At 34.9% G+C, this 25,071-nt stretch overlaps 1 protein-coding gene across 7 annotated transcripts in view; it reads left to right on the top strand.

Annotated features, from left to right (window-relative positions):
* LRBA (LPS responsive beige-like anchor protein) overlaps positions 1-25,071 on the top strand; it is a 779,818-nt gene that overhangs the window by 311,933 nt on the left and 442,814 nt on the right. For all 7 annotated transcript variants that reach the window (XM_060655634.3, XM_060655639.3, XM_060655638.3 and 4 more), the window contains one exon: positions 11,703-11,811. In XM_060655634.3, the coding sequence (XP_060511617.2) occupies positions 11,703-11,811 (109 nt within the window). The remainder of the gene's footprint in view (positions 1-11,702; positions 11,812-25,071) is intronic.

The raw sequence follows: 25,071 nt of genomic DNA, 5'->3' as shown, positions 1-25,071 counted from the left end.
CATTCTCAATGTGGGGCTCAAACTCATGAACAGCGAGATCATGACCTGAGCTGAAGTTGGACATATAACAAACTCAGCCACCCAGGAGCTCCCCCCAAAATTTTTTAAATAATGAAATAAAATAAAATAAAATAAAATAAAATAAAATAAAATAAAATAAAATAGTATAAAATAATATAAAAGAAATTAGCTCTTCCTGTACCTAAGAAAAGGAAAAGAAAAAGATAATATAAGTAAAAACAGAGACAAAGAAAATGAACAAATGAACAAGCAAACGGAATGAGATCCAAATGAAGTTTCATCCAGTTTACCATAGAGCAAACTTTGTAACACACTGTAGTCTGTACACTAAGCAGATGGAAAGGATTTGTGCTGGTCTTTGAGGGCTGTGCGTAAACGGTGCAGGTGGGCAGGGTTTGGTTTAACAGCTCTATTCTCTGCTTGGTAGCCCTGCTTATTAGCTCACTGGGGTCGATTCCTGTGTGTGCATGTGCGCGTTTGTAAAGGTGAAATGGCTTCAACTAGCTCTGTAGTCTTTGGCGCATGAATTTTGTGCCCTCACAGACATGTGATCAAACACCTCTCCTTTGTCTCAGGCTTCTGTCTGCTTCCTGCCTTTACCCGGTCTGTGTCCAAGGTGTCTGCTTGCCAGGTGGCTCCTTCCTCCAGAGTTTTATCTCAGATGGGGCTGTGTTTCAAAACCCCAAACTTCAGAGTTCCTCATATATTGGACCTGCGCTGATTCTCTGGGAGAGGGTCTTGAGCAATGACTGGGTGCCAGCTTGTCTGTGAAAACATTCACAAGATCACATAGTAGCACAGGGTATTGTCTTTCTCCCCATCTAAAATATAGGAAAAGCTTGTCTCCAGTGTTTAGCCTTGCCTTTATCATACAGTAGATGTTGCGTAGATATTTGACAGTGATTCAAAAGACAGAGGGGGATTATATACAAACATGTTAAAAGATCAGAGCAAGTACTCCAAATTCATATTCTGTTATAGTCTAGATGTGAAATGATTAAAGCTTGATTTTTAGGACATTGGCTGTGAAATAATTAAACCTGGAAATATTATGTAGTGAAATACATTAATTAAACCTGGAAGTATTACATAGGAAATACATTATTTAAAACTGGAAATATTACATAGGAAATACTGACAGTATTTGCTGATGGATTAGGGGCAAAGGTGATAGGGAAGAAGGAGGAGATGAGAATAACTTTGAGGTTGCTTGGTTGGGGACTAGGAGGTTGATGTACCTTTGACTAATCAATTAGTGTTTGAGTGCTATGAGGCAATATACTGATGTTAATTCACAATGTGGTTTTTGGTCTCTAAAGAGAAACTAAGAAGCACAAACCAGTATTTCACGTTTATACTCGTGAAAGCCCTTGCTTTCTCTATCTGCAGAGTCAAAGCAAGTTATTCATTAGCAGATTTTAAACTTGCACTAGGGATTGTTTTTATCGGTAATGCCTGAATGTGTACTGTTTAATAGTATTTGAAAAATACCCTAATAATCTCACTCAAAAATCATAAAAATTGCATTAACATCTACAGTTTGGAGGTAATGGAGAGGGTGTGACAGATTTGGAATCAAATTGTAAATAGTGTGTATGAACTTAAGAGAGAATGTGAAAAGTGGTAGAAGAGCAGAAAGCTTTCTGTTTTCTTTAAGGATCTGTTTTTCTTTTTCTTTCTTTTAATTACTCCTTATTGTAAAACTTCAAAGAACAGAGAAATACAAGGGGGAAAACATACATTCTCCTTTCTAAAGCATGGGGTGGCATACTTTTTTAAAGGGCCATATAGTAAATATTCTAGGCATTGCAGAGCATATGGTCTGCCACTACTACTCAACTTACTGTAGAGTTATGATGTGAGAACAGCTATAGTTAATAAGTGGGCATGGCTTTGTTCCAATAAAACTTTATTAACAAAAACTGTTGGCAGGCAGATTTAGTTCGTGGCCCTGTTTTGATGATTTCATTCTAGATAAATGGCAGTTTGGTGTATTTTCCTTCATATTTTCCCCAAACTCACATTGTACATAATATTTTAATTTTATTTTCTCACTTAATAATATGTTATGGGAAACATTTTGTTGTCAATTCAGAAGAATCTATTCTTATAGGTTTGCATATTTTGGTTCTTTTAGGTTTTCACTTTTGTAAGCAATTTTTTAGTGAAATTCCTTTTACATACAAGTTTTTCTACACTTGTGGGAAAATGTTGATATGGCAGTTTACTAGGAGTGTAATCACTGCTTTGTATCAAAGTCTATGCATATTTTATTGACATTTTGACTAAAATATTGCTATAAAGACATGTACCCTGGTACCTGCTTATAGATATGCCATCGTTGATGACTATTGTTGGGTCTAACTTTTGTAGACAGGTATTGTCTAGGTGCAGTTTATTCACTTCTGCTATTATACTGAAAAAGTAATCCTAGCTACCTACCCAACCTTTCTTTCCAGTTCCTTTTTAAAAAAAGTTTATTTAATTTGACAGAGAGAAAGAGAGGGCATGTGTGGGTGAGAGTGGGGGAAGGGCAGAAAGAGAGAGTGGGAGGACAGAGAGAATCTCAAGTTAGCAGCACAGAGCCTCACGCAGGGCTTGAGACCCTTGAGACCATGACCTGAACTGAAATCAAGAGTTAGACGCTTAACTGAGCCACCCAGGTGCCCCTCCAGTTCCTTTTAAAGAAAGAAGTTTAGAAGACGTATACATAACAAACATGTTCCCAGAAGCATCTCACTTATATGAGATGAATCATTCTGTTAGCATTCATGGTAGGTAAAGTGGTCTTGTGGTAGCATTCATCAGAATGGGTCAGTTGTTTATATATCCAAAGTATTTTGCTGGGAGGTTTAGAACTGTGTTATCATTACTAAAGTTCCATAAGAGTCATTACATGTAGAGGTCTTAAGTAGCACCGAAGTTAACCATCTCTTAAACTCTTGCTTTCTAATAGCATAGATGAGGTGGTTTTTTTTTTCTTTGTTTGTTTTGTTTTTTTGAGTTTTATTTATTTACTCTGAGAGGGAGAGAGAAAACATGAGCAGGGGAGGGGCAGTGAAAGGAGAGAGGGAGAATCCTAAACAGGCACCCCAGTGTCAGTGTGGAGCCTGACTTGGGCTCAAACTCCTGAACTGTGAGATAATGACCTGAACCTAAATCAAAAGTCAGATGCTTAACCAACTGAGCCACCCAGGTGCCCCTCATAACATAGATGAGTTTTAAAAACTTTTCTTACCCAAGATGATTCATATAGTATACTTGAGTACTTTTTCATATAATATTCTTTTGTACTTTTGCCCGACATTGTTAGTGAAATTTATTTTGTTATGTATAAAATTAGTTGGTTCTTTCTGATACTGATCTGTATTTTATTATATGAATATTTTATTTAAAAAAATTTTACTCTTACTGGCATTCTCAGTAGTTGCTATTGTTGGCTATTATAAATAAAGTTGCTATAAACGTTTTTTTATATGTTTTATGATGATGAGAATCCCTGTTACTTAATTTCCTTGCCAACATTTGAAAATACCATTTTTTAAAAAATATAGTGATTCTGGTGGGATGTAGTATAGCTTATAGTTTTATTTGTATTTCCCTGATGACTGGTAATCTTGAACACCTTTTCATGAATTTACTTGCCTTTTGGAAATCTTTTGTGAAGAGCTTATTCGTGTACTTTGCTCATTTTTAAGAATTATGATTATTGCCTTTTCCTTATTTGTAAGTATTTTTGTATATTTAAGAATATAAGTTCCTTGTGGACTGTAAGTATTACAAATGTATTCTCCTTTTCTAAAGTTTGCCTTTTAATTTTCTTAATAGTGGCCTTCATAAGCACAGATCTTTAATTTTAAAGAAGTCCAGTTTTTCAGTATTTTTCTTCATGTTGTATTTTATGGTTTTTCAAGAAATCTTTAAGTAATGAAGATACTATTTTATGTGATCTTATGAAAGCTTCTAGAAGTGTTTAGGATTTGTCTATGACCCTTTTGGAATTCATTTGTTTTTTATGATCTGAGATAGAAGTCATGGTTAGTTTTATGTGATTGATTGATTCAGACCTAATTATTGAAAAATTCCATCTTCTTCCTCCTTATTACAAAAGTAACTCTGTCTTAAATCTGGGTCTGTTTCTGGATATTCTCTTCTGATTCATTGGTCTGTTCATCTGTGTTTGCCCCACTACTACACTGTCTTAATACATCAATATAATAGGTCCTAATATTTGGTGGTATTAGTCTTCTGTTATGATTATGATTATTATTTTCCCTCCTCTTTCCTCCTCCTCTTCAAGAATGTCTCAGCTATTCTTTGTTCTTTACATTTTTGTGTAACTGTTAGAATGAACTTGTCAGATTCTGCAGAAGACCTGCTAGAATTTTGACTGGGATTTGTGTAGCTATACAACTATACAACTATATATGACTTTGTGTAGAATTCATATCTTTACAGTATTGAGCCTTTAACTTTCATGAACATTGCATAGTCCTTTAATTTCTTTAAGTGTTCTTTAACATCTCTTAGTATTCTTTTTGTTTGTATACACAATTATATCACATTTGGTTAGTTCTTACATCTTTTGATGATTTTTAATGCTTTTCAAAATAGTATTTAAAAATTACTTTGACTTTTGGTTAACTATTAAATAGAGTATAGTTTATTTTTGTATATTTTGTATATCACTTGTAGTGATCTAGATCACTTCAATCTAGTAATCTTTCTGACCTCAGTTATTAATTTTAATTGTTGATATTTTGGAGTTTTTGAAAGAACCAACTTTTTAAGTTTGTTGATTTTCTAAAGTGCATTTTTATTTGATATATTTTTAATTTCTCTTCTTTGTTATTTTATTTTCAATACATTGAATTTTCTGTGATGTGTTTCTCATTTTTCCAGTTTTGTACTTAGGTAATTTATTTTCAGAGTTTCTTCCGTGTTTTGAATTTATTTAGTGTATCAATCTAGTGTATAAATTTATTTAGTGTATACATTTCTCTCCAAGCATTGATTTAGCAAAATCCCACATGTTGTTTGTTTGTTTATTTAAATTTACATTCAAATTAGTTAGCATATAGTGCAGTAATGATTTCAGTAGTAGATTCTTAGTGCCCCTTACCCATTTAGACCATCCCCCTTCCCACAACCCCTCTAGTAACCCTCTGTTTGTTCTCCATATTTATGAGACTCTTCTGTTTCGTCCCCCTCCCTGTTTTTATATTGTTTTTGTTTCCCTTCCCTTATGTTCATCTGTTTTGTCTCTTAAAGTCCTCATATGAGTGAAGTCATATGATTTTTGTCTTTCTCTGACTAATTTCACTTAGCATAATACCCTCCAGTTCCATCCAAGTAGTTGCAAATGGCAAGATTTCATTCTTTTTGATTGCCGAGTGATACTCCTTTGTATATATATATATACCACATCTTTACCCATTCATCCATCGATGGACATGTGGGCTCTTTAATACTTTGGCTATTGTTGATAGTGCTGCTATAAACATGGGGGGTGCATGTGTCCCTTCGAAACAGCACACCTGTATCCTGTGGATAAATGCCTAGTAGTTTAATTGCTGGGTCATAGGGTAGTTCTATTTTTAGTTTTTTGAGGAACCTCCATACTGTTTTCCAGAGTGGCTGCACCAGCTTGCATTGCCACCACCAATGCAATAGAGATCCTCTTTCTCCGCATTCTCGCCAACATCTGTTGTTGCCTGAGTTGTTAGTGTTAGCCATTCTGACAGGTGTGAGGTGGTATCTCATTGTAGTTTTGATTTGTATTTCCCTGATGATGAGTGTTGTTGAGCATGTTTTCATGTGTCAGTTGGCCATCTGGATGTCTTCTTTGGAGAAGTGTCTACTCATGTCTTTTGCTCTTTTCTTCACTGGATTCTTTGTTTTTTGGGTGTTGAGTTTGATAAGTTCTTTATAGATTTTGGATACTAACACTTTATCTGATATGTCATTTGCAAATATCTTCTCCCATCCTGTTGGTTGCCTTTTAGTTTTGCTGATTGTTTCCTTTGCTGTGCAGAAACCTTCTATTTTGATGATGTCCCCATAGTTCATTTTTGCTTTTGTTTCCCTTGCCTCTGGAGACATGTTGAGTAAGAAGTTGCTGCGGCCAAGGTCAGAGAGGTTTTTGCCTGCTTTCTCCTCAAGGATTTTGATGGCTTCCTGTCTTACATTGAGGTCTTTCATCCATTTTGAGTTTATTTTTGTGTATGGTGTAAGAAAGTGGTCCAGGTTCAATGTTCTGCATGTCCAGTTTTCCCAGCACCACTTGCTGAAGAGACTGTCTTTATTCCATTGGATATTCTTTCCTGCTTTGTCAAAGATTAGTTGGTCATACGTTTGTGGGTCCATTTCTGGGTTCTCTATTCTGTTCCATTGATCTGAGTGTCTGTTCTTGTGCCAGTACCATACTGTCTTGATGATTACAGCTTTGTAGTATAGCTTGAAGTCTGGGATTGTGATGCCTCCTGCTTTGTTTTGTTTTGTTTTTTTCAAGATTGCTTTGGCTGTTTGGGGTCTTTTCTGGTTCCATATAAGTTTTAGGATTGTTCTAGATCTTTGAAGAATGAATGCTGGTGTTATTTTGATAGGTATTGCATGGAATATGTAGATTGCTTTGGATGGTATCGACATTTTAACAATATTTGTTCTTAATCCCACATGTTTTAATTTGTTGTTTTCATTATCTTTTATTTCAGAGTATTTTCTAATTTCCATTGTCATGTTTTCTTTGGTGCATGGGTTATTTAGCAGTGTATTCCTTTGTTTTTCAAATATTGATGGGAAGAAATGTTATCATGTATTGCTGTGTCAACAGTATTAGCAGAATTTGGCCTTAAAGCAACAAACATTTATTATCTCATAGTCTATGTTGGTTAGGACTCTGGGCATGGCTTGTCTGGCCCCTCTGCTTCAGATTCTCTTAAAAGGTTAAGGTATTTTTGGGCTGCAGTCTCATTTGATATTTGACTGGGGAAGTGTTTTCTTCTAAGTTTATCTGGTTGTTGGCAGGATTGAATTCTTTGTGAGTTGCTGCGACTGATTTCCAGTTCCTTGCTGATGGTTGTCTGAGGGCTGCACTGAGTTTCTTGCTACATGAGCTACTTCATAGAGTAGCTGTAATATGGCAGAATTCATGAGCTATGCCATCAGGATGAGGAGTCAGCAAGAAGAGTCTGCTAGTAAGATGAAAATTTGAATCATACTTAATATAATAATGGAAATGATATGTCTTCAGTGTTTCCATGTTTTACTGCTTTGAGGCATGCCATAGCTCCTATACAAAATCTAATTGAGAGGATTACATAAGGCTGAAGATATCAGAAAGCTGGAAAGTTGGAGGCCATCCTAGAGTTTTTGCACAGAATGTTCTATTTTATTTTTTCTAGATTGGTTCTATTGTGTCAGAGAACATACTCTGTATGATTTCTTCCTTTGAAATTCATTATAGATTTCTTTGTCACCCCACATTTTGTCTGTTTGTGTATATGATCCATATTTAAATGATAAGAATATTCATTCTTCATTTAGTGGATGTATGTGAAAAATCTGTCCGTTTCATCAGGGTTTGTAATCACATTGTTAAAATATGGTGTGGCTTTATATCTTTTATAGCTAGTAGTATATCATATTCTTGGGAACATACAAATTTAGAATCTCAAAGTTATGATTTTCTGTCTAGATCATTCATCTTATCATTTGAAGTATCTATTTATCTCTAATAAAATTTCTTAAAGCAATCTTTTTTTATGTATATTTTTTAAATGTTTATTTTTGAGGGGGGTGGGGAGAGGCTAAGAGAGAGGAGGACATAGGATCTGAAGCTGGCTCTGCATTGACAGCAGAAAGCCCTATGTGTGGCTCATATTCAAGAATTGTAAGGTTGTTATCTGAGCTGAGGTCGGACACTCAAGTGATTAACTACCCAGGCACCCCTATCTTTTTCTTATATTAATAAAGATATATAATCTTCTTTCACACTTTTTTTTATTATTTATCTTTTCTGAAAAAATGACTTTCAACATTTGTGCAACCTTTTAGTGAAATTGTGTTACAGTTTAATGATATGACATACTTAAAATCTATTTGACAGTAATTGTATCATTAAATCTGCTTTCTATATATTCCTGATGTATTTAGGTTAAAGCTTATCCTCTTATTGTCTGTCCTTTTATTTGCTGTATGTTTTGCATGTTCCTTTTTTCTTTTTTTCCTTTCTTTTGAGCTAAATTTGTTTTTTCAATTTGGTTTTTTCCTATTAGCATATTGGTTGTTAATTATTTTAGATATCTTTAGTGGTTACCCAGATTGAAACATGGATATTAGAGTTGTTAACATCTTAAATAAATTGGTTCTTTCACCAGTTCATGGATAATTAAAGAACATTACAACACTAATTCCTTTTAATTTGTCTTGTTTTGAGTGCTATTAAATATTTTAACATAATGGTATTTTTGAATTTTAGAAGTTAATTCTGATTGGTGTAAACACTCAGTATTCTTTTTAGATTTACCCATGTTGAGTTTTTCTTTTTTCTTTTTTAAAAATTTTAAAAATGTTTTTATTTATTTTTTAGAGAGAGAGAGAGAGAGAGAGAGAGAGAGAAAGAGAGAGAGGGAGGGAGCACGCACACAAGAGCATTAGTGGGGAAGGGGCAGAGAGATACTAGGAGACACAGATTCTGAAGCATGCTCCAGGCTCTAAAGTAACTGTGAGATCATGATCTGAGTGGAAGTTGGACATTTAACCAACTAAGCCACCCAAGTGCCCCTGTTTTGTTTTTTACTGCCTTGTGTTACATCCATCTGATATTATTTACCTTCTGTCTGAAAAACAACGTTTAATGTGGGAGTGACCCATTTGTCTAGTGACAATTTCTGTCTGTTTTGCCATTAAATATGCTTATTTTGCTTTTGCATGAGAGGAAACATTTTTTCCCCTATCCTCTTAGGTTCTTTCGTTGAGGGCCTGTGAATCAAACTGACAAAAGACAAATTGATAATAGAAAAGATGAGTTTTTTTAATTCATGTATGTTGGAGAGAATTCATAGAAAAATGTGACTCAAGAAAGAGGTTATATTATATTTTGAGGTTTTAGGAAGAAGGGCACTTAGGGAAAAACAAATAACTTTTAGGAAAGATAAATGGACCCTTAGGAGATAGGATAGTTTTGTGACAATGTCCTTTTAGGCAATTTCCTATCCACGTGCTGACTTTTTAAGTTTCTAGATAATAAGAGTCATTCTTCCCTGGTTGCACAACTTCACAGTCTTCATTGGAAGGATTTGTGACAGTTGAATTCTTTTGGTAGTCTGTGCTTCTAGGCAGGTAAGGGGAGTTCAGAAAATAGACTCTTCACGTGGTATATTCTAGGTACTTTCACTTTTATTATTAAAAGATGGTTTCTGGATATGGAATTCTTAGCTGCCATTTTGATTTGGCATCTGAAAGAGGTCATTGCATTCTTATTTGTCTTCCATCAGTCTTCATGCTCTTTTGAAACCAAGTAGGTGTCCTTACCTGTTCTGCTTTTTCTCTCCCTCTGTCTGCTATTAAGATTTTTTTCCTTTGACAATTTTATTATGATACGAATAGATGTAGTACTCTTTGATCCTGTTTGGAGGTTGTAGCACTTCAGTGTATGGCTTAATAGTTTTTTCCCCAGTTTTCTTTTTCTTTCTTTCTTTTTTTTTGTTAAGCTATTTATTTATTTTGAAAGAGACAGAGACAGCATAAGTGGAGGAGGGGCAGAGAGAGAGGGAGAGAGAGAATTCCAAGCAGGCTCTGTACTCTCAGCACAGAGTCTGATGTGGGGCTCTAACCCACAAAACTGTGAGATCATAACCTGAGATGAAACCAAGAGTCGGATGCCTGACTGACTAAGCCACCCATGTGCCCCTTCCCTAGTTTTCAAAAAATGTTGCCTAGTATCTCTTCAAATATTGCTCGTTTTGCACTATTTGACTTCTTTCTTTACTCCAGATACACTTATGTTAGACCTTTTTGCCTTGGTCTGTATGTCTGTTATTTATTTTGTCAAGTTTTCATTATTTTTCTTACCATGCTTCTGTTTAGTTGTCATTGGCCTATTCTTTGGTTAAGTACTTCTTTGAGTTTAGTAAATTGGTAAATCTGTTCTTAATTTCATGTTTGTTTTGTTCAGTGGTTTAAGTTTCTAGTCTCTACTGGAGTTCTTTTTCTTAGAATCTGTTGTCCTGAACCATAACTACGTTTATTTTGGTGTTTAATTTTTTTACAGTTTTTTTTTAATTTACTTTTTAGAGAGAGAGTGAGCAAGCATGAGCACAGGCCAGGGAGGGGCAGAGAGAGAGAGGGAGACACAGAATCTGTAGCAGGCTCCAGAGTCTGAGCTGACAGCACAGAGCCCAATGTGGGGCTCGAACCCACAAACTGTGAAATCATTACCTGAGCTGAAGTCGGACGCTTAGCTGACTGAGCCACCCAGGTGCCCCTATTTCAGTGTTTAGATATGAAATTTTAGTATCTTGATTTTCTGAGTTGACTTCTATTTGTTTTTCCTTCATTTATTGTTGGTTACTTGGTGATTGTTGGAAATTATATTTAAAATGGCAGGGGTAAATATAAGTCTCTAAGTGATAATATCTTTCTCTAGAGATTTCCTTTTGATTTCTGATTAGCAGTTAAATTAGGTACTGATTATGTTAATTTAAGACTGACCTGATTCAAGATGGAGTTTTTTGGGTTTTTTGTTTGTTTGTTTTTTGGGAGAGCACACCTGGGGAGGGGGTGGGGGAGGGGGATAGAAGATCTGAAGTGGGCTCTAGGCTGACAGGCTGACAGCAGTGAGCCTGATATGAGGCTTGAATTCACAAACCATGAGATCATGCCCTCGGTCAAGTCAGGCCCTCAACCAGCTGAGCTACCCAGGTGCCCCAAGGCTGGAGTTTTTCAATCTTTGTGAGAGTTTGCCCTATTTCGAGTTTGCCTGGAATTTAGTTCTCATGCATTGGTATTTCTATTTCTTTTTCTCCTCACCTTATGAGATTCTGAAATTTTTGTTTAGCGTTTTGGCTCCCACTTATGTATAAATCAGTATAGTGTTGTTTGAGAGTCTGTTTTAGTGTTTTTATAGACTGGTCTATTTTCTGTTTCCTATGCTATACTTATGTTCCTTCTGTAAGCCTGGATAATCTACTAGGATCCTTCCTCCTTGACAGGTCATAACATTTAATTTTTGTCTCCGTAGCTCTGTAAGACTGATAAATCTGTTTAGCTTCTCTAGTTCCACCTGTGGAAAGTAAATGGTTCAGTGAAAAAAATCATGCTGAATGTCTTCTGTGTGCTTTCTTCTCTAGGATCTTGGCTCCTTACTTTGTGGCTGCCTTGTAAATTCTCCAATACCTTTAAAAAGATTAAAACACAAATTTGATACGGTATTTTTAGTTGTTTTTCTTGGATAGCTAGTTGGATAAAAGCTATTCTGGTTTTGCCAGAAGGGTAACTTTTGTTGCTATATCCTTTAATTATTTAGTGTGAAGTAATGGTACTTCATTGGGTATGATGACAGAAGAGGAGTATAAACATTCTTCTCCACATAACAAGATACATCAACTTTGAGCAGTGAACCATCATATGTCTTAAGTATGTACACATTTACTTATTTGACAATATTAATCTCTTTATAGGTTGCTTAGTCAAACAATGAAGGATCATCTAGTAAGAGTAGCAAATGAAGCTGAATTTATCCTGAGCAGGCAACGAGCAGAGGATATTCACAGACATGCAGAATTTGAGGTAGGTTAAACATGTGGTTGGTGTGAGCAAATTGCCATTTCTAATGGTAATCATGGGAAACTGCATCGGTAAGATGGTCTAAGCAAACATATATCATCAAAAAATTAAAAATTAATTTTCGAGAGTCTTGGGGGATTCTGGGAAGATACTACAAGTCTCCATAGCCCTCTGGTCTCAACTCCTTTTTTTCCCACAAGTTGCTCACGGCAGCTTCTGTGTTTGGTTGACCTCATCTTAACCATGTGAGCAGGTTTTGGCTCTGGTAGTTTTCCAATAAAGTGAATTAGGGAAGGACTTTTGCCCTCTCTGGGCAAGGCAGAGCTAGTTAACCAGAAATGACAACCAAGCAGAAATGAAAACTGCTATGGTGGAGATAAGATCTTCCAGGTTCTAGGGAGAAGCTGAAATGCAGAGGCATGAAGTTTCTTTTACCCTGGAGGTTTGTGACCATGCTGCTCTTTGTAAATGAGGAAATGAACATACAGCTTTCTTTGTGAGTCTTCACAGGGGGAACAAGTGACAGACTCATCGTGAGACCGCTGCTTTTCTTGGCAGTTGCTTCTGAACACATGTAACAAATGTGAATTCATAGAGGAAATTAATGGTGTTGTGGTATATAAATTACCAAAATGTACACCTAAGGTGAAGTAGAAGATTTGGCAAGAACATTTGCTAAGAGTTAGAAAAAAGTTTAAAAAGCACCATCTGGGTGTTTTGGAAAGTGTTAAGAGCAGGTAATTCAAATGTTGCTTATATTCTTCTGATGCATTAAAAACAATGCACTCCCACGACATGTTACACAACTGTCACAACATGAAGGAGATACTGGAAAAATAAATTCTAGGAGACCAATTTCATTTAAGAATATGAGTACAAAGTTTTAACTAAAACTTGAACCAACAATTTAACAACATAATGAAAAAATCATGTACTGTGACCAGTTAGAATTTACTTGCGCAATCCAAAGAGTGTTTAATATTAAGATACTTACCTATGAAATAAATTATATCAATAAATTATAGAAAAATCATATGAAGGTATCAATAAATGTAGAAATAAGTATATGATAAATTTTAGCAGCCAACCCTAAGAAAACTCTGAGAAAAAAATATATTTGGTAAAAGTCTGAATATGATAAAGACTTTACTGAACATCATTTTAAATGGTGAAATCATTTTTATTAAAATCAGGAAAAAAAGTGTGATAGCTACTATCATCATTATTTACCATTTTTTGATGTTTTGGTGCTAATGCTATGATCCAGGAAAAACTAAGAGATTCTTGAACACTTTTTTATCAGAATCAACAGGGACTTTGGTAAAATTATTGGATATGATAAATATTTAAAAAAATTAGTATCATTTCTTTGATGACTAGTAAGCAGTAGTCACTAAGAATGGAAATCAGTAGTATGATCTGTTTATAGTTAAGATAAAAATAATGTTGGGGTGCCTGGGTGGCTCAGTTGATTGAGCATCCAACTTTGGCTCAGGTCATGATCTCGAGGTTCACGAGTTTGAGCCCCATGTCATGCTCTGTGCTGACAGCTTGGAGCCTGGAGCCTGCTTTGATTCTGTGTTTCCCTCTTTTTCTGCCCCTCCCCCACTCATGCTCTGTCTCTGTCTCTCCCTCAAAAATATAAATAAACATAAAAAAATTTTAAGATAAAAATAATGTTTTGGGTCAGTTTCTATAAGAATGCACATATAACTATTTGAAACAAATATAAAAGCTTAATAGTAAACAAAATGTAAACTACTGGAAAGTCATTCTATGCTGGGTTGTACATGTTGCTCTGTGTGTGTTTATGTGTGAGAGACAGAGCTAGAGAATCATTCTTTTATTTTGAAATAAATTGATACTAATAGAAAAATTGTAAGAGTAATACAAAAATTCCTGTTTACCATTCTCCTGGATTCTGTGATGCTTAAAATTGTGTTATATTTGCATTTCTCCCACTTTTTCTTTGTTTTTATGAATTTGAGAGCAGGTTGAATTTGTAGTAATCTTCTGTTTCTAATTCCTTCAGTGAGAATTTCCTACGTCCATTCTCTGGTTTAATTCACATAGTTCTGTACGTTCTACATAGATATCAAATCAGAAACGTAACATTCGTTATAACACTAATCTACAGACCTTACTCATGTCTTCTCAGTTGTCTCCATAATGTCCTTTATAGTCAAAAGTAGAAAATTTTAGTGACACAAAAATGTCAGTTTTTCTCAAATATGTAAATTCAATACAATATGCATTAGCATACCATTCATCAGGAAAACAGCGGAGTAATTTGGAACTTAAATATCCCTTTAAAAATATCCAAATATCCAATTCATATGGGAAAATAAATGGTTTAACATATATGTAAGAATTACGAAAAAAGAGTTTTGAACTTGCCTTTTGAGATAAACAGTACTTATTGATACTATAAAAGATAGCATATACAAAAAAATCTCCTCTATGGAATAATGAAAAAAAGGATGAAAGATGACATAGTATATATTTTAGGAAAATATTTGGAAAACTGGAAAAGTGGATCTAAGGCATATGAGAGAATTTTCTAATTAAGACTGTCACTTAGAAAGTATAAAAGTAAGGGGCACTTGGGTTGCTCACTTGGTTAAGCATCTGACTTCAGCTCAGGTCATGATCTCACTGTGAGTTCGAGCCCTGCGTTGGTCTCTGTGCTGACAGCTTAGAGAGCCTGGAGTCTGCTTTGGATTCTGTGTCTCCCTTTCTCTCTGCCCTCCCCCACTCATGCTCTGTCTCTCTCTCTCTCTCTCCCAAAAATAAATTTAAAAAAATTAAAAAAAAAAAAGGAAAGTATAAAAGTGCACATCTATTACTACACATTATATTAAACTGAGGAAAGATGCCAGCAGCATGTGAATACATCATGGAACATGGGAAGAATGATAATATGTTTACTGTATTAATAATTTTTATGAAATGATGAAAGAAAAGTAACCCAGAGACATATACTCAGAGGATTTGAATAGGAATTGCACTGAAGAATGTAAGTAACCAGTAACATATAAAATATTAATTAAAAAAACTTCTAAGGAAATATAAATTACAGAAATCATGATTTTTCATTTCTCTACACTTAGTAAAAAGTGATAAGTAAGTAGAGTGATGTACTGCTGAAGGAGATAGGGGAGATGGGCAGTAGTATTTGTGTATATTTTTAGTGGAAATGCACATTTTAAGTGTTATTATAAGACAGTATAGTATGGTCATATGTATTTTGATAATTACACACACACACAAATACTCATTTACCCAGTAATCCTATTGGGTCAATATATCTTTTGGAAATAAAAGTACTAGTATATAAGGATATACATACTAGGCTGTTTATTGCAGCATTGCATGTAAACTTTAGCAAAGTTAAAACTGAGGAAAAAGGGAAAGAAATGTTTCCATAACAACAACAAAAAAGCCACAGTACTTTCTTAAAGAACAGGTCAATAAATTATGAAAAGATTAAATGGTTGATGGCTCATTTTTTAAAAATGAGCTTTATTCATGTCATTGTTTTTTAAATTGCATTTCAATTCACAACCTGTTATGAAAGCTGAGGGCATTCGTCCTCTTATATTTTTTCCATTGTTTTTGTCTTTACCTCCCAATTTTTAAAGTTCTACTTTAATTTTCATATTGTCCAAATATATAACATTCATGTTTTCTAATCACAATTCTAATATTACTTAAGTGATTGAAATATTTAAGTGATTTCAATACTCCCCTTTATTAGTCACAATTTCTTAATTACAGGCTCTTTCTTCAGACTCATTTCTTAATTGGCTAGTTTTCATCACTTTTTTTCCCCACAAGGATTCACTTTCTCTGTAAACTGAAAACTTTTTCATGTTTAAGAACATTTGCTTGCTGTCTTTTTATTTTATTTTTTAAGTTTATTTATTTATTTTGAGAGAGAGAGGGAGAGACAGAATCCCAAGCAGGCTCCATGCTACGAGAGCCTAATGTGGGTCTAGAACCCACACACTGTGAGATCATGACCTGAGCTAAGATCAAGAGTCACGTGCTCAACCAACTGAGCCTCCCAGGTGTCTTTATATTTGAATGACTTCTTGATGAGTTTTATATTCTTGGTTAACCCTTGCGTTCCTTTAGAACTTTGTAGACATTCCTTCTTTGTCTTCTAGCTTTAAATGTTCTTTCAGAGAAGTTTGAGGCCAGTCTGATATTATCCGTATCAATTATTTCCTTCTCTTCTGTCTGAGATTTCTTTATTTGCCCATGAAATTCCTTTCCTTAACAGCAGTGTGGCTCAATATTGAATACCTATTCATCCAGTCTTCCTAGGATATGGTCTTTTGTTATTATTTGCAAATTTATATTTTTCCTTCAGTTTTTCAAATTAAATGTTTTCTATTTTATTTTTTTCTTTAGCAATGAGATTTATGTTAGATATTTCTTTTTGTGTTTCATGTCAGTTCCTTGTTCTTTTACTTTCTTTGATCTTTTGCCATCAGTAATTAAATTTTTAGTGTTACATATTGTCCTTGATATTTGTAGTTTATTTGTCTGTAATGATAATGTTTTATTCTTTGTTTTATTTTGGTCTTCAGCTTTTCTCTTTATCTTATTCACTTATTTTAACCTTGTGTGTGTTTCAGTTATATTTTTGTTACGTTGTTCATTAGAAGAAAATAATCATGGAGTATTTCCTTTTACTTTTTGTTATATTCTCTTAGGATTCATTGTTTTTTGTATAGAATCTTCCAGTTTTATGTAAATATTTTATTATTTAGCTTGTGTTTTTATTCATTGATTGGTGATATCTGTTTGCATCACTGCAATGCTTTTAGTTTTCATCTTGTTCATGCTTAGAATGTCTTGCCCAGACAGATATTTAGACAGGTCTAAACCAACAGAATGTCATAATGACTTCTTCCCTTCTGTCCACTGTATGTAATGCTAATTTTTCCCCTCTCTGAGCTACAGTTTGATTTTTGCAATGTGATATTTGCCCAGTATTGTATCACTTACCATAAAGATATCGAGGGAGCTCTTTGAAATAGATTAGGAGGCTTTTTTTTTTAAGTTTATTTATTTTGGGAGACAGGGTGGGGAAGGGCAGAGAAAGAATCCCAAGCAGTCTTTGTGCCCTTAATGCAGAGTCCTACATGGGGCTCAATCCCATGAACCATGAGATCATGACCTGAGCCAAAATCAAGAGATGGACACTTAACTGACTAAGCCACCCACGTGTCCTGAGGAGGCTTTTTTAGCACACCCAAGTTTTGCTTTCTTTTGTAAGATTTTACGTATCTTTTGCCAAGTTTGTTCCAGCTTATTAGAAGCTATGGAAAAATCTCATCAGGGAAAAATGTGTTTAGGTTTTGAATCATTATCCATCATTTCAGAGAGTAATCTTGAGTCTCCTTCTGTCCTGGGAAATTAGCACTACTTTTTGCTTCCTTGCTTCACCTATTTTTGCCCTGTAGGTTTCTCCAGCATCTTCAATTAGAAGATGCAGAGAATGATGATACCTGCTCAGTTTCTTTGTCTCCATATATGAAGACACTAAAAAAAATTCTTGGAATTTTGTCAACTTAACATTATTGCTTTCAGCACATGAGACATAGTTAAGAACTAAACTTTGCTGCACCCTTAGTTCTAGTTCCAGTATGTTTATTATGTTCATGGCAACCAATTATTATTTTTTTTTTTTTTTAAATTTTTTTTTTTCAACGTTTTTTATTTATTTTTGGGACAGAGAGAGACAGAGCATGAACGGGGGAGGGGCAGAGAGAGAGGGAGACACAGAATCGGAAACAGGCTCCAGGCTCCGAGCCATCAGCCCAGAGCCCGACGCGGGGCTCGAACTCACGGACCGCGAGATCGTGACCTGGCTGAAGTCGGATGCTTAACCGACTGCGCCACCCAGGCGCCCCAATGGCAACCAATTATTTAATGTTTGGTGCTTTATGTTACGTTTCTTTTGTTGTTTAGTTATTTTAATTAATTTTTTTTGTTCAAAAAAATTTCTTTGTTTGCTAATATTTTAAGAATTGAAATTTTTTTTCAATTCTTTTCAATTAAGAATTGAAAAGAAAAAAAAATTTAATTGCCTATTCAACCTACCATCCTAACCTGGAACTTATCTCTTAATGTCCTTTCTAATTGCTTATGGAGAAGTTACTTTGTAACTCTGGGTTGAGCTTGTAGTTCATTCTTTTAATTCTTTGTTGTTGTTGTTGTTGTTGTTGTTGTTGTTGTTTGAATTCTTGATGATGGTGGTGGTGTTATATGTGTTCTTATGTGCATGAATGAGAGAGAATGAGGAAGGAGAAAACATACGGAATTGAAAAGAGTAAAAATACTTATAAAACATTGTGCTTTGCAAAAGATTAAACTGATTTGATGCAGTGTGTGTGTCCATGCTTGTGTGTATGCCCACAGTTCAGATGAAGGATAATGGTGACAACAGTAGCTAATACTGCCTGAGTCCTTAAGTTGTGTGAGGAACTCTTATGGGTGCTTTGTAAGTTTTAACTAATTTAATCCTTACAGTAAAGCCCTGAGGTAGAACTATGATATCTCATTTTATGAATGAGGAAACAGCATAAAAGAAGATAACCCAGAGTTAAAAGTAGAATCCAGATATAGGTAATTTATCTCTTAATCTGAAATCTATGTATTTGGTTCACATTATAGAATGTGTAAATAGAATTTAATCTTTGGCAAACACAGCAGCTTTATTCTGAGCTATTTAGTTTTATGTTTTCTCTAGTAGTTTTTTATTTTAATCTTTATCATCTTGCTCTGAAATTTGCTGTATTATATGGTAATATTTTAAAGCATGACAATAAAATACCTAAATAAAAACAAGTATTTCTTAACAAATTTTATCATTACTTAAATTTTAATAGAGAATATGTATATATTTGTTAACCTGTTCTATGTGAGATTCAGTTTTAAGAGACCAAAGATGTATTTTTTACATACTAGCCTTTACTTCAATAGAAAAATAATTCCCATTTTTTATACCATAAAAACCCTGATTAATTGAGACGTACTCATGTTTGATATATTTCTAACTGTATTGATCTTAACTCTTAAATAATGCTCTACAAGATGCATATTTTGTCCTAGACCACTTGTATTCTAATGGCTGAACTTTATCTATTGCTAGTTACTTTCTCATGCAACAAAGAGATGTTGTCATGTATTTATATACCATTTATGATTGTAAAACAGCTGACTTGTTTCATTTATTATCAGGGTATTGGTGACAGTGTAGATCTGAAATATACCTCTTTAGTTCATTGTGTGATTATCATTTGAGTGGGATATCCTTGACATCTGATTTTGATTTAGGTAGATGTTCCTTGAGTGTCATGACATCATTGATTAGGGGTACATCTTAGCTTTATTTTTTAATTTTATAGTTGTGGAGGAATGTTTATTAAAAATCATTTTGTGCAGGGGCGCCTGGGTGGCTCAGTCGGTTGGGCGTCCGACTTCGGCTCAGGTCACGATCTCGCGGTCCGTGGGTTCGAGCCCCGCGTCGGGCTCTGGGCTGATGGCTCAGAGCCTGCTTCTGATTCTGTGTCTCCCTCTCTCTCTGCCCCTCCCCCGTTCATGCTCTGTCTCTCTCTGTCTCAAAAAAAAAAAAAAAAAAGTTAAAAAAAAATCATTTTGTGCAAAACATTAGACCCTGTTTTGTAAATATGATTGGTATATGTATTAGGTGTACAGTTTGCACCATTTTTATTAAAAAAATTATCTTTCAAAGTTTAGTTTATTCAAATTCATAACATATCTGGAAAACTTGATCAAGATTGTTATATAACAATTTAATTTTTAGGACTCTTTGTAAGTTAAAATCCACTTCAAGTAAGAATTTCTTAATGTCCTTTTGACTGATGTTGCTTTGAGTTTCATCTACTGTACAGAACTCACTTCTTATTAGCTTCAGTGAAACTGCAAACTAGTGGCCAATAAGCTAATTTGAAGTGTTAAAAACAAATGTTATTATGAAAAATATCCCATGATAAGGCTTGATTAATTCTTTATATAGAGATCTGTATATTTTTCTTTTAGATGAAGGATTTAAATATATTTTCACATTAGCAAAAAATTTTTTAATAAAAAGAGAACTTTTTTTGCCAGTTCAGCATTTTAAATTAAAAAAAATTTCATGTATATTTACTTTTTTTTCTTTAATTTTTAAAAATTTACATCCAAGTTAGCATATAGTGCAGTGATGATTTCAGGAGTTTATTCCTAATGTCCCTCACCCATTTAGCCCATCTCCCCTCCCACCATCCCTCCAGTAACCCTCTATTTGTTCTCCATGTATGTTTTGTCCCCTTCCCTTTTTTTATATTATTTTTGCTTCTCTTCCCTTATGTTCATCTGTTTTGTCTCTTAAAGTCCTCATATGAGTGAAGTCATATGATTTTTGTCTTCCTCTAATTTCACTTAGCATAATACCCTCTAGTTCCATCCACGTACTTGCAAATGGCAAGATTTCATTCTATTTGATGCCAAGAAATATTCCATTGTATAGATATACCACCTCTTTTTCATCCATTCATCCATCGATGGACATGTGGGCTCTTTAATACTTTGGCTATTGTTGATAGTGCTGCTATAAACATGAGGGTGCATGTACCCCTTCGAAACAGCACACCTGTATCCCTTGGATAAATGCCTAGTAGTGCAATTGTTGGGTTGTAGGGTAGTTCTATTTTTAGTTTTTTGAGGAACCTCCATACTGTTTTCCAGAGTGGCTGCACCATCTTGCATTCCTACCACCAATGCAATAGAGATCCTCTTTCTCCGCATCCTCGCCAACATCTGTTGTTGCCTGAGTTGTTAATGTTAGCCATTCTGACAGGTGTGAGGTGGTATTCTCATTGTGGTTTTGATTTGTATTTCCCTGATGATGAGTGATGTTGAGCATGTTTTCATGTGTCAGTTGGCCATCTGGATGTCTTCTTTGGTGAAGTGTCTATTCATGTCTTTTGCTCTTTTCTTCACTGGATTCTTTGTTTTTTGGGTGTTGAGTTTGATAAGTTCTTTGTAGATTTTGGATACTAACCCTTTATCTGATATGTCATTTGCAAATATCTTCTCCCATCCTGTCGGTTGCCTTTTAGTTTTGCTGATTGTTTCCTTTGCTGTGCAGAAGCCTTTTATTTTGATGAGGTCCCAGTAGTTCATTTTTGCTTTGGTTTCCCTGGCCTCCAGAGATGTGTTGAGTAAGAAGTTGCTGCAGCCAAGGTCAGAGAGGTTTTTGCCTGCTTTCCTCTCAAGGATTTTGATGGCTTCCTGTCTTACATTGAGGTCTTTCATGATTTTGAGTTTATTTTTGTGTATGGTGTAAGAAAGTGGTTCAGGTTCATTCTTCTCGCATTTCGCTGTCCAGTGTTCCCAGCATCACTTGCTGAAGAGACTATCTTTATTCCATTGGATGTTCTTTCCTGCTTTGCCAAAGACTAGTTGGCCGTATGTTTGTGGGTCCACTTCTGAGTTCTCTATTCCGTTCCATTGATCTGAGTGTCTGTTTTTGGGCCAGTACCATACTGCCTTAATGATTACAACTTTGTAATACAGCTTGAAGTCTGGGATTCTGATGCCTCCAGCTTCAGTTTCTCTTTCATGATTGCTTTGGCTATTGGGGTCTTTTCTGGTTCCAAACAAATTTTAGGATTGTTTGTTCTAGCTCTGTGAAGAAAGATAGTGTTAATTTGATAGGTATTGCACTGAATATGTAGATTGCTTTGGGTAGTATTGACATTTTAACAATATTTGTTCTTCCTATCCAGGAGTATGGAATATTTTTCCATGTTTTTTGTGTCTTCTTCAGTTTCTTTCATAAGCTTTCTCTATAGTTTGGATAGATTTTTCACCTCTTTGGTTAGATTTATTCCTAGGTATTTTATAGTTTTTGGTGCAGTTGTAAATGGGATCGATTCCTTGATTTCACTTTCTGTTGCTTCATTGTTGGTCTATACGAATGCAATCGATTTCTGTGCATTGATTTTATATCCTGCAACTTTGCTGAATTCATAGATCAGTGCTAGCAGTTTTTTGGTGGAATCTTTTGGGTTTTCTGTATAAAGTATTATGTCATCTGCGGAGAGTGAAAGTTTGACCTCCTCCTGGCCAATTTGGATGCCTTTTATTCCTTTGTGTTGTCTGATTGCTGAGGCAAAGACTTCAATTCTATGTTGAATAACAGTGGTAAGAGTGGACATCCCTGTCTTGTTCCTGACCTAGGGGGAAAGCTCTCAGTTTTTCTCCCTTGAGGATGATATTGGCGTTGGGTTGTTCATATATGTCTTTTATGATCTTGAGGTATGATCCTTCTATCCCTACTTTCTTGAGGGTTTTTATCAAGAAAAGATGCTATGTTTTGTCAAATGCTTTTTCTGCATCTATTGAGAGGATCATATGGTTCTTGTCCTTTCTTTTATTGATGTGATGAATCACATTGATTGTTTTGTGAATATTGAACCAGCCCTTCATCCCAGATATAAATCCCATTTGGTCATGGTGAATAATTTTTTTAATGTATTGTTGGATCCGGTTGGCTAATGTCTTTTGAGGATTTCATGTATATCTACTTTTGACAGAGGGAGAGAAAGCACGAGCATGACAGGGGCAGAGAGAGAGGGAGGCAGAGGATCCAAAGCAGGCTCTGTGCTTACAGCAGAGAGACTGATTTGGGGCTCAAAGTCACAAAACTGTGAGATCATGACCTGTGCTGTCGGGCACTCAACTGACTGAGCCATCCAGTACTTTAAAATGTTTAAAAATTGAGAAACCCTTATATAGTACCATATATTTATCTAAGTCTATACCAAGAATAAAGTAGATTTTTATAGTAATCTTTTGAGGTACTTTATACAGATAAGGAAACCTGAAGCGCAGACAGGTAAGGTGATTTGTTCTAGGTCATACAGCTAGTAAGTGGTAAAGCTAGGATTTGAATTCATGTAATCTAAAAGAAAGTTATGACTGTGTTGTTTTGTGGCCTAACACCATCTCTTAGGTGATTTAACATACATTTTCTCATTTTGGCACCACAACAGATCTGTTAACTATGTAGGACGGATTGAGCGAATGGGATTTGGTGTTGGTCACATAGCTAGGAAACTGATGGTTTTGAACCAGAACCCAGGTGTCATAACAGGGTAACCTGTGTCTTCATATCCTTATGGCATCATGAAGTTTTTGCTGTTAAAATAATACATTATTTAACATATACTTGGCAGTTCTGAAAGTATAGGAAACATAATTAAAATGTAATAATAGAGACTTAAACTACCGGTTTTAAGGTTGATTTTCATGAATTATCCTACTTACCTTTTCAGTATTTGAATTTTTGGGATTAATGTCATTTATTTTATTTAAAATAAATGTTTATGTTTCTAATTATAAAAGTGATATGTGTTTTTTATAGAAACCTTAGAAAATAATGAAAAATTTAAAGGAATATTTATTGTCTTGCTTTAATCTGTTTATCTACATTTGTTTTCTTTTTAAATTGTAACTTAAAAAATTTTAGTCTTAACAGAGGTTGCAAAAGTATTTAACAGTCCTGTGTATATCCTGTTGTCTTTTTAAAATACCCATATACTAATCTACTCATTTACTGAATGTTGCCACTGACCAAATTAGACTCCTAAGGATACTTTCAAAAAATTTAACATTACCTATTTATGGACACTTTGGTTGCTTCCATATATTCGCTAATGTAAATAATGCTGTGGTGGGGCGCCTGGGTGGCGCAGTCGGTTAAGCGTCCGACTTCAGCCAGGTCACGATCTCGCGGTCTGTGAGTTCGGGCCCCGCGTCAGGCTCTGGGCTGATGGCTCGGAGCCTGGAGCCTGTTTCCGATTCTGTGTCTCCCTCTCTCTCTGCCCCTCCCCTGTTCATGCTCTGTCTCTCTCTGTCCCAAAAAAAAAAAAAATAAATAAATAAAAAAAATAAAAAAAATAATGCTGTGGTAAACATAGGGGTGCACATAACTTTTCATATTAGCTTTTTTTTTTTGAGTAAATACCCAATAGTGGAATTACTGGATCATATGATATTTCTATTCTTAATTTTTTGTGGAACCTCCATACTGTTTTCCATAGTAGTTGTACCGATTTGCATTTTCACCAACAACGCAGTTTTCTCCAAGCCTGAGGGTTCCTTTTTCTTCATGTTATTGTCAACACTTGTTTTTTCTTGTCTTTATCATTTTAGCTATTCTGATACTATAAGGTGATATCTCATTCTGATTTGATTTGCATATCCCTGATGAATAGTGATGTCCAGCATTTTTTCATATGTCTGTTGGCTTCTTTGGAAAGCCAACATGTATGTCTTCTTTGGAAAAATGTCTGTCTGTTCAGGTCCTGTGCCCAGTTTTTAGTCTGTTTTTGTTTGTTTGTTTGGTATAGAGTTGTATATGTTCTTTATATATTTTGGATATTAACCCCTTATTGGGCATAGCATTTGCAGATATCTTCTCCCATTCAGTAGATTGCATTAATGATTTCCTTAGCTGTGTGAAAGCTCCTTATTTTGGTGTAGTCCCAGTAGTTTATTGTTGCTTTTGTTTCCCTTGCCTTAGGAGACATATCTAGAAAAATGTTGCTAAGACCATTTGAAAGAAATTACCACTTATGTTCTTTTCCAGGAGTTTTAGGTTTACATGCAGGTCTTTAATCCATCTTAGGTTTATTTTTGTGTATGGTGTAAGATAATAGTGTAGTCATTCTTTTGCATATAATTGCCAGTTTTCCCAACACCATTTGTTGAAGAGAATGTCTTTGCTTTGTTGTATATATTCTTGCTTCCTTTGTCATAGATTAATTGACCATATAAGCATGGGTTTATTTCTGGGCTCTCTTCTGCTTCACAGATCTGTATGTCTGTTTGTGCCAGTACCATACTGTTTTGATTACTACAGCTTTGTAGCATATTTTGAAATCTGGGATTGTGATGCCTTCAGCTTTGTTGTTCTTTCTCAAGATTGCTTTGGCTTTTTGGGGTCTTTTGTGGTTCTATACAAATTTTAGTATTATTTGTTCTGGTTCTATGAAAAATGCTTATTAGTATTTTGATAAGGATTGCACTGAATCCATAGATTGTGTTGGGTATTATGGACATTTTAACCATATTAATTCTTCTAATCCATGGTTGTGAAGTATCTTTCCATTTGTGTATGTCACCTTGAATTTCTTTCAATAGTGTTACAGTTAGTTTTGTTCCTAGGAGTTTTATTCT

This window comes from Panthera onca, chromosome B1, assembly GCF_046562875.1.
Source record: "Panthera onca isolate mPanOnc1 chromosome B1, mPanOnc1 haplotype 2, whole genome shotgun sequence".
Classification (NCBI taxonomy): domain Eukaryota; kingdom Metazoa; phylum Chordata; class Mammalia; order Carnivora; family Felidae; genus Panthera; species Panthera onca.
The sequence above is the reverse complement of the archived record's forward strand: the minus strand, read 5'-3'. Positions and strand labels throughout refer to the sequence as shown.